At 42.2% G+C, this 15,928-nt stretch overlaps 1 protein-coding gene across 6 annotated transcripts in view; it reads left to right on the forward strand.

Moving 5' to 3' along the window:
- Window positions 1–5,669, forward strand: part of HELQ (helicase, POLQ like) — a 41,291-nt gene extending 35,622 nt beyond the window's left edge. For all 6 annotated transcript variants that reach the window (XM_070458203.1, XM_020892871.2, XM_020892872.2 and 3 more), the window contains 2 exons: window positions 1,100–1,234; window positions 4,438–5,669. In XM_070458203.1, coding sequence (XP_070314304.1) covers window positions 1,100–1,234; window positions 4,438–4,545 — 243 coding nt within the window. In that variant the 3' untranslated portion in view covers window positions 4,546–5,669. The remainder of the gene's footprint in view (window positions 1–1,099; window positions 1,235–4,437) is intronic.
- Window positions 5,670–15,928: the final 10,259 nt, after the last annotated feature.

Here is a 15,928-nt window from a genome sequence, read left to right on the forward strand (position 1 = left end):
CTCACAGAAAAGTCGGGTTTTACTGTTGTCTCACAGGGTAAGTGGCAACAATAGCCGTATTGCTCATTTTTCATGGGAATCTTTTTTTATTTGTTTTCAATAAACTGCTGCCATGGCCTCCCCGAAATCCCTGTCAATCCAGAGGCAGTCCTGATGAAAAACCACATCTGTGGATAAATGTAGCAGTAGAGACAGGGTGATTCTCCCCAAGTACGCCTTGTACCATACCCTCCTCCACTCCAGCAAAGACTTGCCTCTGTCAGCCGAGACAGTGCTTGTTGAAGGTGGTGGTCACTCGGTGGCAGTGAGGGTCATTTACATTTTCTGAGAGAATGAGATGAAGGTTTCCTCAGCTGGTTTCTCAGCTTTCTGTTTTTGATCAACCCTTGTTTTCTGTTTATTCTGTTATTCAGTTCTTAAACCAGAGGAATTCTGCTTGGGAAAGCGTGCACACACACACACACACACTCACACACACACTCCAAAGGTCCCTGTGTAGATAGTGAGAACATTCTAGGGATATGGAACTAAAACATTTGATTGGGGATCTGAACTAATGCCCCTCACCTAAGTGCCCTAAGGAGTTTTTTATTTCTGTTTTTTAATATTTAATTAATTAATTTATTTATTTTTGACTGTGTTGGGTCTTAGTTGGAGCACGGGGTATCTTCATTGTGGCATGTGGGACCTGTCACTGTGGCACATGGGCCTAGTTGCCCCACAGCATGTGGGATCCTAGTTCCTTAACCAGGGATCGAATCCACGTCTTCTGCACTGGAAGGTGGATTCTTAACCACTGGACCACCAGGGAAGTCCCCAGGTTTCTCATTTCTGATTGCAGCACGCATCAATTGACCTCAGCTGCACAGAAAGCTAGCTCTCTTGCAGTCAGATTGGAGCCACCCAAATTATTTTAAAATTCTTTTAAAACACTTTTAAAATTCCTTCAGATTCTGATGTGTTATCTTTTCATATTTACTTTATTATCTTAGTTTATTCCTGTCTCTTGCAAGTGAATTTTTCCCTTCAGTAAAACACTTAATTGTTTTTTTCCTAATCCCCAATTCTGATCCTAATGATTTTTATAAATACTTTGCAGGGTCGAGCAAGACAGTTATACAATGCAGGTTATAAAAGTCTAACGCACTTAGCTAATGCAAATCCTGAAGTGCTGATAAGGACAATTGATCATTTATCAAGACGGCAGGCCAAGCAAATTGTTTCATCAGCCAAGGTAAGCAAACAAGGCATTTTTTAATCTTTATGATATTTTAAAGAGTAATCTCCTTGTACTTTAGACATATTAACTACAGGCACAAAGATATATATCATAATATGTGGATAAAAATAGTGCACATGTTATGATACAAGGCTTGTTAAAAAGAGAAAAAGGATCTCCTAAAAAGTAAAGGCCCTTTTAAGAGTTCACTGAAACATAAGGAACTCTGAGCTCATTGAACTCTGCCTCCTCCTGCTCTTGTCACGGAAGTCCTTCCTCAGCGCCCCCAACACCTGGTCTTCTCACCTTTAAACACCCTCGCTGACAAGACATTTACAACCTCAAGAACTAAGTTCTATTTTAAAATGCCTCCCATGGCATCGTAGTACTACCCTCTGCAACCCGGCTCTTCCTTTGTTCATTTGGTGGTTTTTCACATACTTGAAAACAGCTCTTGTTGCCTCCAAAGCTTTCTCTTTTCTGTCTCTTTCACCTGTAGTCCGCAGTCTGCTTTCAGGCCATTCACTGTCCTGGTTACACTTTGCTAGGTGCCGCCCAGTTCGCCACCACCCTCCTGCTCCATGTGGGTAAATCCAGTAAGCAGCAGTTAGGGATTATTTGGACTGCCCAGGTGGCTCAGCGGTAGAGAATTCACCTGCCAATGCAGGAGACATGGGTTCAATCCCTGGGTCGGGTACATCCCCTGGAGAAGGAAAAGGCAACCCACTCCAGTATTCTTGCCTGGAAAATCCCAGGGACAGAGGAGCCTGGCGGGCTGCAGTCCATGGCATCGTGTCCAAAAGTTGGACACAACTAAACAGCAAGGGATTATTTCCTTCTTGATCTCAACTATATTTCCATCCTTGTGGTCTGAAATGGTACAGTTGTGTATGTGTGTTCTTTAAGTTCATCGTTATACTATTGTCATATATAAATCAAACTGACTGAAAAGTAAGTTTCCAGCTTACTTTTTTGAAAGGCTCTCCCGTTGTTTGTATGACTGTGATTGATCTTTGTGACAGCCCTCTCAGGACACTACAACTTGTCCTATTATATAAGGAGTCCTTTGGGTTGATAGGGTTGAAATTGTAGTTATTTCATTGCTGGAGCACCTAGCACAGTATTCAGCCCATAGTAGATGTTTAACAAATATTTGAATAAATAAATAAATGAGATTTAAAGAAATGAAGTGATTTACCCAAGGAAACACAGATAATCAGTAAGTAGTAGAGCAAGACTATCGTGTTAGACTACATGTTATTAAAGATACAAAGGGGGACTTCCACGGTGGTCCAGTAGTTAAAACTTGGCCTTCCGATGCAAGGGGTATCAGTTTGATCCCTGGTCCAGGAGGTAAGATCCCACATGCTTCACAGCCAAAATACCAAAACATAAAGCATAAGCAATATTGTAACAAATTTAATAAAGACTTTTAAAGTGACCCACATAAAAAAAAAAAAAAAGCTTTAAAAAAGATGCCAAGGGAGCTGCAGTAACAATGGCTAAAATATTTAATAAGTGACTTTGAATGTTAAAAGTATTAGACAAGTTCAGGCACAATAATGCTCGTAATGTTGTGCTTTATATCAGATTGGTAGAGAGAGTAATTTTATCTTCTATGATTTTTATTGAGCTTTTTATTATTAAATGTTGTAAGAGAAATAGTGCAAGTATTTCACACCAATATACACAAACCCAGCTGCAGTAAATACCAACATTTGATTTCTGTTGTTTTATAAAGAAAGGGGAAAAATCATTATTCAAATATTCATTGACATCTACTATGTACCAGGTTTAGAAATAACTTTGTTTATTATTCTCCTTTTGAAATTAACCATATTAGTTTTAGGAGCTTGAATAAAAGTTTTCTTTGAAACACTGATAGTGACAGCTTATGGTAAATGGTGCTGCCAGATTTGTGGTCTCTGAAGGAGATTTAACTCCAGGACCAAAGAAGATTCTCAGTCATTCAGAGTTTTGTGTGCAAAATTTTAAGTTGACAGAACAGAGAAAGCTTCTGACATAGACATCAGAAGTGGGTAGAAAGAGTACCCGCCTCACTAGTTTAAGCTGGGCCTTATATACTTCTCAGCTAGCTGCTGAGAATAGATAAAAAGAATACCTCAAGGTTGTAAGAGTTCCACCAGACCCTTTCCCAAGGCATACATCCTGAGATAACTTTGGCACAAGATTAGCCAGGGAGAATGTGTTCAGGGCAATGTCTCTGGGCCGGATATACTGTTGCTGTGTAATCAGGGGTACAAGTCTTGAGAAACAGGTTCCCAGGCAAGATTTGTTACAATTATAATCATTTAACATAGAGCCTAAGAAAAGCATTTCCGTGAGTAAGACATTGTGCCATTCCATCATTAGTTCAGGACCTAAAGAGAGCCTAATGTATCTGGCAAGGTACATTGTCGCAGAAGGCTTAAGGAAAGCTTGAGCCAGCATGTTCACTTCCTCCTTCAGTTCAGTCACTCACTCAGTCATGTCCAACTCTTTGACCCCATGAACTGTAGCACGCCAGGCCTCCCTGTCCATCAACTCCTGGAGCTTGTTGCTCAAACTCATATCCATCAAGTCGGTGATACCATCCAAGCATCTCATCCTCTGTCGTCCCCTTTTCCTCCTGCCTTCAATCTTTCCCAGCATCAGGGTCTTTTCCAATGAGTTGGCTCTTTGCATCAGGTGGCCAAAGTATTGGAGCTTCAGCTTCAGCATCAGCCCTTCCACTGAATATTCAGGACTGATCTCCTTTAGGATTGACTGGTTTGATCCCTAAAGGGCCCCAATCTTTAACTCTCTCAATAGGTTTTTAAAAGATAGCACACTAAACTGTGAGGATTAATAAAATCTATATATAAAGAGTAACATTTTTAAGAACCAATTAAATTTTTTCAAAATTGTCTTAAATTTTATAGGTTAAAAGTTAATTTTAAGTGGCTGAGTCTTCAATAAAACAAACCTTTGAGAGTATTAAAGCTCCATTATTTTTGGTATACCAAATGCAGTGATCAGCTAAAATGACTTTAAATGCCTCAGCTTCATTTACTATAATTGCTGTTCTTAAGTGACCATTTTTCAATCTCATTATTAGTTTTAATGTCTAGATTATGCTGATACATAAGGATTCAGGTATTGAATAGATGGTGGTAAAATGTTAGCAGTTCCCTAACAATGCACATTTTTGCTTCACATCTTGATTTTTTATCTTGTAGATGCTGTTGCATGAGAAAGCAGAGGCTTTGCAAGAAGAAGTAGAAGAATTATTGAGATTGCCTTCTGATTTCCCTGGTATTGTGGCCTCTTCCACTGAAAAGGCATGAAGCTATCTGATGAGCATTTTTAAGTATGAATTATTTATTGTACATGCATTTTATTAAAGCTCTCCTATAAGTTATAAATGAAAAAATATATATTTTAACTATATATAAAGAACTGTGGCTGATGTTTGAATATTCCTCTCATCCATACTTACATAAATAATTATGCATTATTTCTCTGATCCAAAGTCTGGTGTCCACCATAAAATGAAATCCAAGTTTCCCAGCATATCCCCAGCCTACCTTTGCAACCAGACCTTTCATTATCCTCTTACCCATTTCTTTCATCAAACTGGACTATTTGCAATCCCAGAATTTTCCTTGGGATTCACAAACCTGCTATTTCCTATCTGCCTTATGCTATTCCCAGTGCATGGAAAATTATCTTTGAAATGTATTATATGCTTTGTTTCAACTAAAAATGCTCAAATACTGTCTCCTCTATGAAACTGTCCAAGTTCAGCCTTATCGCCACCCCATCCATAGGTTCTTTCCTCCTCTAATTTTTGTGAGCCCCTCATTCATGTCCAGGTCTTTATTAATGCTGCTAGTCTGAAATCCCCTGGAGGGCCAAGACCTGTGTTATGGTCTTTGTATGCCATGTCACACTTACACAGTTTGCTGCACAAAGTAAGGACCTCTGTGAAAAATGAATTCTTACTCAAATTGATAATTTAAAGATTCTCTTTAACACAACTTAAATATTACCTCTCTCCCTTCCCTTTTCTGATTCTTAGCTCAAATGTAGATGACTGGTTAAACTGGGAAAAGAGTAATAACTATTACTGTTTATAAGTACTGAACTGGTTTAGTTAAAGCTTTCCTCATGTGTCTGAGAGACATCCATTGGCAACTTTGCAGATAGATCCACAGTCTGAATTCTTTGTGCCTCAACATTTTAGCTCATTGTAATATGGGCACACCTCAAAGATGGTATGGGTTGAGTTCCAGACCACCACAAAAAAGTGATTGTTGCAATAAAGCAAGTCATATGAATTTTTTGGCTTCCCAATGCATATAAAGTTATGTTTACACTATACCAAAATCTACTGTGTGCAATAGCATTGTGCCTAAAAGAAAACAACATATATCTTAATAAAAAATATTGTGAAAAATTCTAACCATCATCTGAGCCTTTGCTGAGTTGTAATCTTTTTGCGACAGTAACATCAAAGATCACATTAACAAATGTAAGAATAATGACAGAGTTTGAAATATTGTTAGATTTACCAAAATGTACAACAAAGATACAAAGTGAGCAAATGCTGTTGGAAAAATGATGCCGATAAAATTAGAGTAGTTTGACCAAAGTCATGTACTGTTGATATTTGTTGCAAAGCAGGGACTTCAGACCTGGGCAATCTCAATCTGATGTCTATACATGCATGCTCAGTCATGTCAACTCTTTGCAACCCCACAGACTGTAGCCCAGTAGGCTCCTCCGTTCATGGGATTTCCCAGGCAGGAAGACTGGAGTGGCTGGCCATTTCCTCCTCCAGGGGATCTTCTCTACCCAGGGATAGAACCTGCATCTCCTGCATCGGCAGACAGGTTGTTTACTACTGAGCCGCCTGGGACACCAAAGTCTGTGCACTTAACCATTAGACAGTCTGGCCTTGGTAGAATTTTCCCCGTTTTGTCCTTCCTGAGTGTCCCTTTCACCCGACCTTGATTTTGTCTCCAGCGTGACATCACATCACCACATCTCATGCCCTCATATGAGGTACAGAACAGCATCCTAATGCCCTGGTGGAGTCCAGGGCTGCACTGAATGTATTCCATTTGTTGCAGCTAAAAAAGTTGTAAGAGAGCAGCTGGCTGCCTGCTGGCTTGCTTGGGCTCAGCCATGAGGTGTCCACAGTCCACTGGTCCACAGTTGAGTCTTCAGTGTTTTAAAATCTAGACACCCCAGCTCTATTAGTTTGCCCAAGTGAGTAAGGCTATAAGTAAGCCCTGACTCTTGGCTAATCAATTTATGAGGCTGATATATAATTCATTTTATAGATTTATTAAGATTAGAGGCAGCAGGTTGGAGGGATACCTTTCCAGAAACTAGAAAACCTGTGCCTGCAGTTTGGGACCATCTGCCCTGCCCCCAGTGTGTCAGCAAGGCGAGCCAACTAAACGTGTACCAAGGGCAGTGATGGGTGATCAGCCCTAAAAGATGTTAAAATATAAAGACATTGACAGTTCAGCTCTAGAGAAGAAACGCAGATTAGTGGGAACACAATAGAGAATAAAAATAGACTCAAAGACATTTAAGAATTTAATGTGTAATAAGCATGGTTTTTCAGTTTTGATTGATAGAAACCCAGGTATATCTAGCTCAAACAAAAAAGAAAATAGAGTGGCCACATTCTTAAACCATGACAGCAATAACACTGGTCTCGGAGCAACTGGAACCAGAGACTAGCGTCTCAGGGCTTGCCACCTCTCCTTTGTCAGGCAACCCTAGACCGACTGACTCAGTGGCTTCAAGATGAAAGCAGAAAGAGCTCTCTGCTGCCATCCCAGGTGGAGAAATCCCTGAAGAGATTCTCATTGATCTAGTGGGTCCTTTGCCCGCCTCTGAGGCCAAGGTCTAGAGTTTTTGCTTTGTGTTAGTTTTTTCAGAAGTTGAAGGGAAGGAGTGGTGGGCAAAGAAGTACAGGAACACTTAAGTCACAGTGGAGAAGATGCATCACTCCAAGCATGTCGTCCAAACAACGGCTGCACCATGTTTTAGGAAAATATTCAGCTGAATTTCAACCTGTATTCTTAAACCAACTTAAGTTTTAGGTATAATGAAAAGAACTGAATGTAGACTTTTTGGTGGTGTCATCTGATTTCTCTGAAGCATCAAGAAATGGACCTGTAGTTCCCTTGTATTGAGATTCCACACATTAAAATTTTAGCAATTCCAGTGTTGCTGTCCAGTTTTCCTTTTTGGATTTTTTTTCAAACTATGAGCAAGATTGCCCATTTCTAGAGTGCTTAACTTCACCAAGACCTTTCTTATGTCCTAGGTTTTTTGGATTTGCATTATGAGCTTAAACAAGCACCACCAAAAGAAAAAAAAGAATTTTTTTTTCTATTGGATACATCAAATTTTTTATCAAATGCAGCTATCCTTTCAACAAATATCCAAACTGCTATTTTTTTCAGGAAGGACTAAGAATCACTACAGCTTTTGGATTCCATACCAATATGACAAAAAGTAGCACAAGGACACGTAAGCATTGTTATACTTAGTTTTCTTTGACAGTTTCCAGTAATTTAGAATCATACTGATAAATTTGCATTTTCTTTTGTCACTGTCAATGATAAATAATAAGGATGACAGTAAATCACCATTTATTGAGGGCTTACCCTGTGCCAACAATATGTTAAATATTTTGTATGCGTAGAGATTCCTTATTGAGGAATCTGAGGTACATTTTCGTTTTCTACCGTATGTTACAAATGAAGAAAGCATGGCTTGCCCAGGATCACTCCATTGATAAGGAACAGAGCCTAGGTCACAGCTAGATTATATTGGTAAATCTTTCTTTATGTTTATTCGCATGGGAATGGCAACCCTCTTACCTGGAGAATTCCATGGACAGAGGATCCTGGTGGGCTACAGTCTATGGGGTTGCAAAGAGTTGGACATGACTGAGTGACTAACACACAGACACAAATCGCATTTCAGGCTGCCCTATGTGAAGTTTGGAGAGAAGTTGATCAAGATGGCAGACAACATATACAATAGGCCTTCCTCCTGCCTAAAATGCTATGACATGATGACAAATATGATGTGATAAATTAGCATGCTTCATTTATAAAATAGTCTTTTGATCTCTCTTTTCCATAAGTGGTTGCCCAAGTGATATGTAGTCACTTGGAGTACTTGAAGATATGATAATTCTCTTTCAGGAGAGCATATGTGTGTAATGTATCAAAATTTTGCTATTAGAATTAACACTGCCACTCGAGAGGAAATGAATGCTTTTGCTCTAGCTGAACCAAATGTATTAGATGATTAAACCTCCCCCAAAGGAGATTTATGCACAGACAGGAAGTTAACTATGGTAAATATCTACCATTTTTATTAATTGCATCTTCTCCAGTGAAAAGATTTTTTATTTATCCCTTCAACAACCTAAGTAAAATGTAGAAGTTCTATCCCTACTTGACTAAAACAAAACAACAGCAAAAAAGATCCGATTATCACAGAGATTGGAAGTTTGCATCCCTAATTTCTGAGGGGTTTTATGAGCCATGTATTCCATGATATTTCCCCTAAGTTTGTTTTCTGTCTTCAAAGAGGCATAAAGTGTGTTATTATAATAAAGAGATATGCATATAGCTAGGGAACTGTAGGCTACAGCAATGTAAGTATAAATAACCAGCTGTTATATTGCTGTGTGCTAAATCAGCGTCTTTTATAATATAATATTACTGTATGATCACACACAAAATTGGAAAAAATCTACTCGCTCTACATGAAGTACAGTAACACTAGCTTAATTCTGTGTGAATTTGTAAGTACTTTGAGAGTCCACTGCCCCTTCTAGAAATGATGAAGGAATTCAGCATTTTGCTGAAATTCATTAGAGTCATTCTCAAGGAAAACATTTACGTGCATTTTACTGAATAGTGTCGATGTGCTTAGCCTGATGATAGTTGCAGGTGGGAAACAAGAAGGGGAGTATCTGATTCTTGCTTCTTTTAGGACCAGCAGAGCATCAGTGGCTTCCCAGGTGGTGCTAGCAGTAAAGAACCCACTCGCCAGTGCAGGAGATGTAAGAGACGGGGTTCAATCTCTGAGTCAGGAAGATCCCCGGAGTAGGAAATGGCAACAACGCATTCCAGTATTTTCACCTGGAGAATCCCATGGACATAGGACACTGACAGGCTACTGTCCATAGGGTAGCAAAGAGTTGGACTCAGAATAAGTACATGAACCGTGAGCCACTGCTGGTACGAAAGTAACATAATGAAGCACCACATAACAAAGAGAAATGCTTACAAGGCACTAGAGACAGAGAAGTGGGAGGCAGTGTCTTTGAGGGAGAACTGGTGAAAGAGGTCAGCCACAGACTGAAAGCAAGAAGAACAGAGGGCGCAGGGCAGATAGGGGAGAGGAGACATGAATGGTGACAGGAGGGTTGTCTTCTAGCCGAGCTGTTCGAAGGGAAAGCTGCAAGCCACACCATCCGAATATTCGCACTTTTGAAGCAGTAACTAGAAACCACAAAACAGCAGCAGGTGACTTGTGCTGAGCCATCGCTATGTTCTCACCTGGACCACCTTGTGATCAATGAAAAGCCCTGGTGAGACCTTACCTGACAGGTGGACACGTGTGACCGTGAGCCATATGGAGATCAAGTTCACAGCCTTGGCTTTGTTGGCACTGTGATCTGTCTGTCCAGTCCTTGCTCCCTAGGGCAGAAACAAAATGTAGGTCTGAGTTTGTCAAAGATAAGCTGGACACTAGGTAAAGCGGTAAGGGTAGAATTTATTCAGTACTAAGTGCAGAGTGACTACGCTGAAGCCTTTGTGTGGATCACAACAAACTGTGGAAAATTCTTTAATGGAAATACCAGACTTGCCTTACCTGCCTCCTGAGAAACCTACATGCAGGTCAAGAAGCAGCAGTGAGAGCTGGACATGGAACAGCGGACTGGTTCAAAATTGGAAAAGGGGTACATCAAGGCTGTATATTGTCACCTTGCTTATATAATTTATATGCAAAGCACATTTGCACAATGCTGGGCTGGATGAATCGCAAACTGGAATCAAGATTCCTGGGAGAAATATCAACAACCTCAGATATGTGGATGATATGACTCTAATGGCAGAAAGTGAAGAAGAAATAAAGAGCTTCTTGATGAGGATAAAAGAGGAAAGTGAAAAACCTGGCTTAAAACTCAACATTAAAAAAACTAAGGTCATGACATCTGGTCACATTACTTCACGGCAAATAGGGGGAAAGGTGGAAGCAATGACAGATTTTATTTTCTTGGGCTCCAAAACCACTACGAGTGGTGACTGCAGCCATGAAATTAAGACATTTTTCCTTGGAAGAAAAGCTATGGCAAGCCTAGACAGCATATGAAAAAGCTGAGATATCGTTTTGCCAACAAAGATCAGTACAGTCAAAGCTATGGTTTTTCCAGTAGCCACGTATGGATGTGAGAGTTGGACCATAAAGAAGGCTGAGTGCCGAAGAATTGATGCTTTTGAGCTGTGGTGTTGGAGACTTCTTAAGAGTCCCTTGGACAGAAGGAGATCAAACCAGTCCATCCTAAAGAAAACCAGTCCTGAATATTCATTGGAAGGACTGATGTTGAAGCTGAAGCTTTGGCCACCTGATGCAAAGAGCCAACTCATTGGAAAAGACCCTGATGCTGGGAAAGATGAAGGTGAGATGAGATGGGGATGACAGAAGACGAGATGGTTGAATGGCATCACCGACTCAACGGACATGAGTTTGAGCAAACTCTGGGAGATGGTGCTGCAGTCCATAGGGTCGCAAAGAGTCAGACATGACTTAGCAGCTGAACAACAACAAGCGCAGAGGCAATGGGCATTTTTACAGGAGAACGAGGTGGCAGTGGGGGACGAGCGGGCACCCCAGCAGAGCCTCTGTTTATTCACTGATGCTTATCCAGAGAAGCAAGCTCCTAGTATCTTTACGACAGGAGGTAGTGGTGCAAGGTAGAGCAAGCCACGCACAGCCTCCTAAAGTAACTGCTCAAACAGGGATGAGAGTGTTCAGGGGCCTATCTGTCTATTACCAGTCTAAGTTGGAACAAACAGTAGTCCTCCTGGTGGTTTTCTCAGGCTGACTGAGAAAAAGGGAGACTGGGGTCATCCTAGGTGGCAGCCTTGAGCTACAAGACTCTATGTCAGTGTCTATCAAGCCTTTTAGAGGGGGCTTGGGAAGGAGGGGGTGGAATCAATTGTGCTGAGAGCCTGCAGTTTTTCTAGGCCAGAGTTAAGGGCTGGTCAAAAAGAGGGCTCAGATGAGTCCATCTAAAATTTGGTCAAGAAGAGAATCTGTCACTTTCTAGAATTTGTTCAACATGCACCACTTGGCTCACTTTAAAACATGCCATCACTGGGACTTCCCTGGTGGTCCAGTGGTTAAGACTCTGCTTCCAATGCAGGGGGTGTGGGTTTGATCCCCGATTAAATCCCACATGCTGCACAGCCAAAAAATTAAAAAATAAAATGCAAAACAGCATGCCATCACTAAGGCTGATATTTGGTTTCCTTCCATCTATGTTATGAACCCTAGGCCTTGGTCTTTAATTTTAATTCTTTTTCTCAGCCTAGTCACAGAGCAGTAGGGAGGGGGTTTCGCAGGAGTCATTCCAGTTCTTCACAAAGCTCATAAGTTCACCTCTCAAGACTCTTACAGCAGGAGGAAGCCTTCAGAAACTGGAACAACCTTGAAAAGCTCCCTCTACCCATCACTTGTGCCTTAGCAGGTGCGGTCCAGAGTGACCTCAAGGGGGCTTGGACTTTTATAGGCAACAGACTGCACGTTAGTTGTTCAGGCCTGTGCAGATACACTGAATCAAAATGAAATGTTAATGATGGTGGTATCTGTTCCACTCTGCTGGGGAAACTAAAATGCAGAGAAACGAGGCTCTAACAGCTGTCAGTAATTGGGTCACGCCTTCCCTGGCGCCCTGGCCTCCTAGATTTATGCCAGCACCTATTATCATTAATACTGCCAAAAAGACTTGCCTTTGCCAAGATGCTGGCTGGAGGAACATGTGTTCTCACCGGAGAGACTGAAAGTCCTTGAGAGAAGCACAAAAGGAAGGCACAAGTCCGTACGTAGAAAAAGATGAGTGTGGTATGATGCTTCACCAAATGGTCCCATGTGCAGATCAAGCTCGGCTGTGGCTGCGTCTGCCCTTCTCTTACCAGGGGCAGTGTTTACTTCCGGTGGAAACTGACAAGGAGGTGACCTTTTTGCTGTTGTTTCCCTCGAGAAGAGCAGATCCTAGCAGATGCTGCTTAAACAGCTTTCTTGTCAATTCAACAGAGAGAAAACGTCTTTCCCATTATTTATTCCACATGCATGATTGGCATGTTCCTGATTCACAGTGGCTAGTGGTTTCTTTCACACACAGTGACCGACTGACTGGGTCTTATGTCTGTAGAGGCTGCCAGGCAGGCTAGGGTCTAGGCGTCTGTTTTGCCAAAAGCTTTACTTTTGTTTTAGGTTCAAAGGATTTGTTACCAAAAGAAACCACTCAATACACACATAAACAATTTCAATTTTTCTAGAAGATTCACAGTTCAGTCGCTCAGTCGCGTCCAACTCTTTGCGACCCCATGGACTGCAGTACACCAGGCCTCCCTGTCCATCACCAACTCCCGGAGCTTGCTCAAACTCCTGTCCATCAAGTCGGTGATGCCATCCAACCATCTCATCCTCTGTCGTCCCCTTCTCCTTCTGCCCTCAATCTTTCCCAGCATCAGGGTCTTTTCCAATGAGTCAGTTCTTCGCATCAGATGGCCAAAGTATTTGTCTAGAAGATTATTTGACTTAAATTTCAATATACAATCTTTAAAAGAAATGGAAATAGAGAGTAGCATCGTATGTTCCCGCGTGCTCCTGCCTGACTCTTTGCGACCCCATGGACTGTAGCCCACCAGGCTCCTCTGTCCATGGGATTTTTCAGGAAGAATACTGGAGCAGGTCCTTCTCCACGGGAATCTTTCCCACCCAGGGAGAGGACCCACTGTCTATTGCATCTCCTGCATTGGCAGGCGGATTCTTTGCCACTAGCGCCACCTGTAGATCACCAAATTGGGCCACACTACATTCAGACTTGGACAGCACTGCTAAATCCCTGGCTAACAGCAATCTGGAGTCCCATTTGGGAAAGGGTCGTGGGCAGCACATCCACCCTACAGAGGAGACTTCAAATTGCAGTTTCCGGGGCTCTCTCGTAATCCAGGCTGCAAACCAATTTCATCATCAGTTTGCATGAAAAATGCAGCCCTGGTTTTCCTTTCACCTTTCTGCACCTTTGTTTCACCTTGTGAGCAGTCACAGGATTTTGTCAAACCCGAGGAGCTGCTCAGACTCCCCAGGACTCAAGAATTCCAAGACTTTCTCCCTTTTTTGTATGAAGTACCACCTGACTAGCTGTGCTTGCAGCCAGGCATGGAAACCTCCAGTGTTCAGGCAGCTCGGAGGCCTGCTCTCCTGCTTCTGAAGCCCGAACAAGACCTCCTCCATTTTAATTTCCCCAACAGCATCCCGTCCTACATTTCCACTCCTCCGCAGGGAACTTTGGTGATCTCTGTTGAATGAGAAGCTTGACTTCAACTCCTGAAAACTGGTGCCCTGGCTGGTCTCTGCTGGAATTGTACAGGAAACTTTCAAATTGCTTGGAAGAGAATGAGCTCCATTCTTTGTTTTTCAGTCGCCAAGTCGTGTCTGGCTCTTTGTGATGCAATGGACTGCAGCACACCAGGCTTCCCTGTCCCTCACCATTTCCCAGAGTTTGCCCAAGTTCATGTCCATTGAATCAGTGATGCCATCCAACTTTCTCATCCTCTGTCACCCTCTTCTCCTTCTGCCTTCAATCTTTCCCAGCATCAGGGTCTTTTCCCATGAGTCAGCTGTTTGCATCAGGTGGTCAAAGTATTAGAGCTTCATCTTTAACATAAAATCATAGTTTTCATGCATGCGGCTTTTGGGGACATGGTAGAGGTACCTCAAAAAAAAGAAAAAAACAGGAAGTGACTGGCAAAGAAAGTGACAATGAGCTGTTTGGCCATAGTGTCTGTCCATAACTGTGAGTAAAGAAGACAGAGAGAAAGGAAAGATGGAATCCAGTGGACAAAGGGGGAATAAACAGGCCCAGCTTTCAGCATCAGAACATTGCTGAAATTGTTCCTCTAATCTTACTGTGGAAACCAGAAGGGCCTCGGTTTAAGATACAGGTGAATCACAGCATCTGGTACATGCTGAAGTTGCTTTATGCAACCTGTACCTTCTATTGAGGGCCAGCTGTGCACTGCAGAGGATGGAAAGGTGAATCTGATAGGTCCTGGTCCTTACGAAACATAGAACTTAGTAGCAGAGATAAGGCATCTTTATGAACTGTAACTATAACAAGAGGGAATAAGGAGAGGAGCTTCAGAGCAGAGGTAGAAGCACAATGATGAGGTAGATTAGAGGAGGATTTTTTTAAATCTATTTTTCCATTGATTTTGATTAGTTGGAGGCTAATTACTTTACAATATTGTAGTGGTTTTTGCCATACATTGACATGAATCAGCCATGGATTTACATGTGTTCCCCATCCTGATCCCCACTCCTGCCTCCCTCTCCGTCCCATCCCTCTGGGTCTTCCCAGCGCACCAGCCCTGAGCACCCGTCTCATGCATCCAACCTGGGCTGGTGATCTGAGGAGGATGTTAAGACCACGATCCCTTCCATCTCCACCTCCCTGATCTATTCAGGAGAAGAGGAAAGAGTGAAGAATCTGAGTGCTGTGTGCCACTTGCTTGCTGAATTCCCAGTTGTGGCTGTGATGACTTACATGAAAAAAGGATTCAGAAGATGGCTTCAGGCATGGCTAGATCCAGGAATCAAATTTTCTCTACAAGACACTGTCTCTGTTTACTGTAATTCTGCTTCCCCCAGAATTGCCTCCATTCTCAGTCAGCCTTATCCTCACAGCTGGGAAAAAGAATTCCTCTTTCATGTTTTTCATGGTGGCTAGAAGGATGAACAGTTGACCAGTCCTTAGATACAAGACAACCCCTAAAGCTACAATGATTTCGGTCATAATTCACCTCTCTGGATTGATTGAGAAAGACAATCAAGGTGTTTATTTAAAAAAAAAAAAAAAAAGGAAGCTGGATGGTGGGCTAGCAGAGAGATGTCTTCCACTAAGAAGACTGCCTCTGAGTTCCTCTGAGAATAGCAGGGCTCAGCCCATGCTTGAGCAAACATTACCGCAACATGCATCGTACAGGCGTGGCTCCTGGAGTGAGAGCAGAAGGCTTACTAGCATCCCAGCCCAGTCTTAGACTCAACTACCTGTTTGGGTTGCATGTCTTGATCATTCATCTAGGTCAGTGCTTCTTAATGGAGGATGGTTCCCATCCCCATGCCCCAGGACAGTTGCCATCATCTGGAGACATTTTTCACTGTCATAGGTTGAGTGAGGAGGGGATGCCCAGCTGCCATCTAGTGGCTAGAGGCCAAGGATGCTGCTAAACATCCTACAATGCATAAGACAATTCCCGCCACAAAGAATTATCTGGCCCCCCAAATGTTGATAGTGCCACACTTTAAAAACCCTGGTCTGGGCAATCAGAAAAGGGTATGTTTCTGCATTTTGCCAAACAAAAAATGGGGGGGGGGGCGGTGGGAACTAAA

The sequence above is a fragment of the Odocoileus virginianus genome, chromosome 29 (genome assembly GCF_023699985.2).
Source record: "Odocoileus virginianus isolate 20LAN1187 ecotype Illinois chromosome 29, Ovbor_1.2, whole genome shotgun sequence".
Lineage (NCBI taxonomy): Eukaryota > Metazoa > Chordata > Mammalia > Artiodactyla > Cervidae > Odocoileus > Odocoileus virginianus.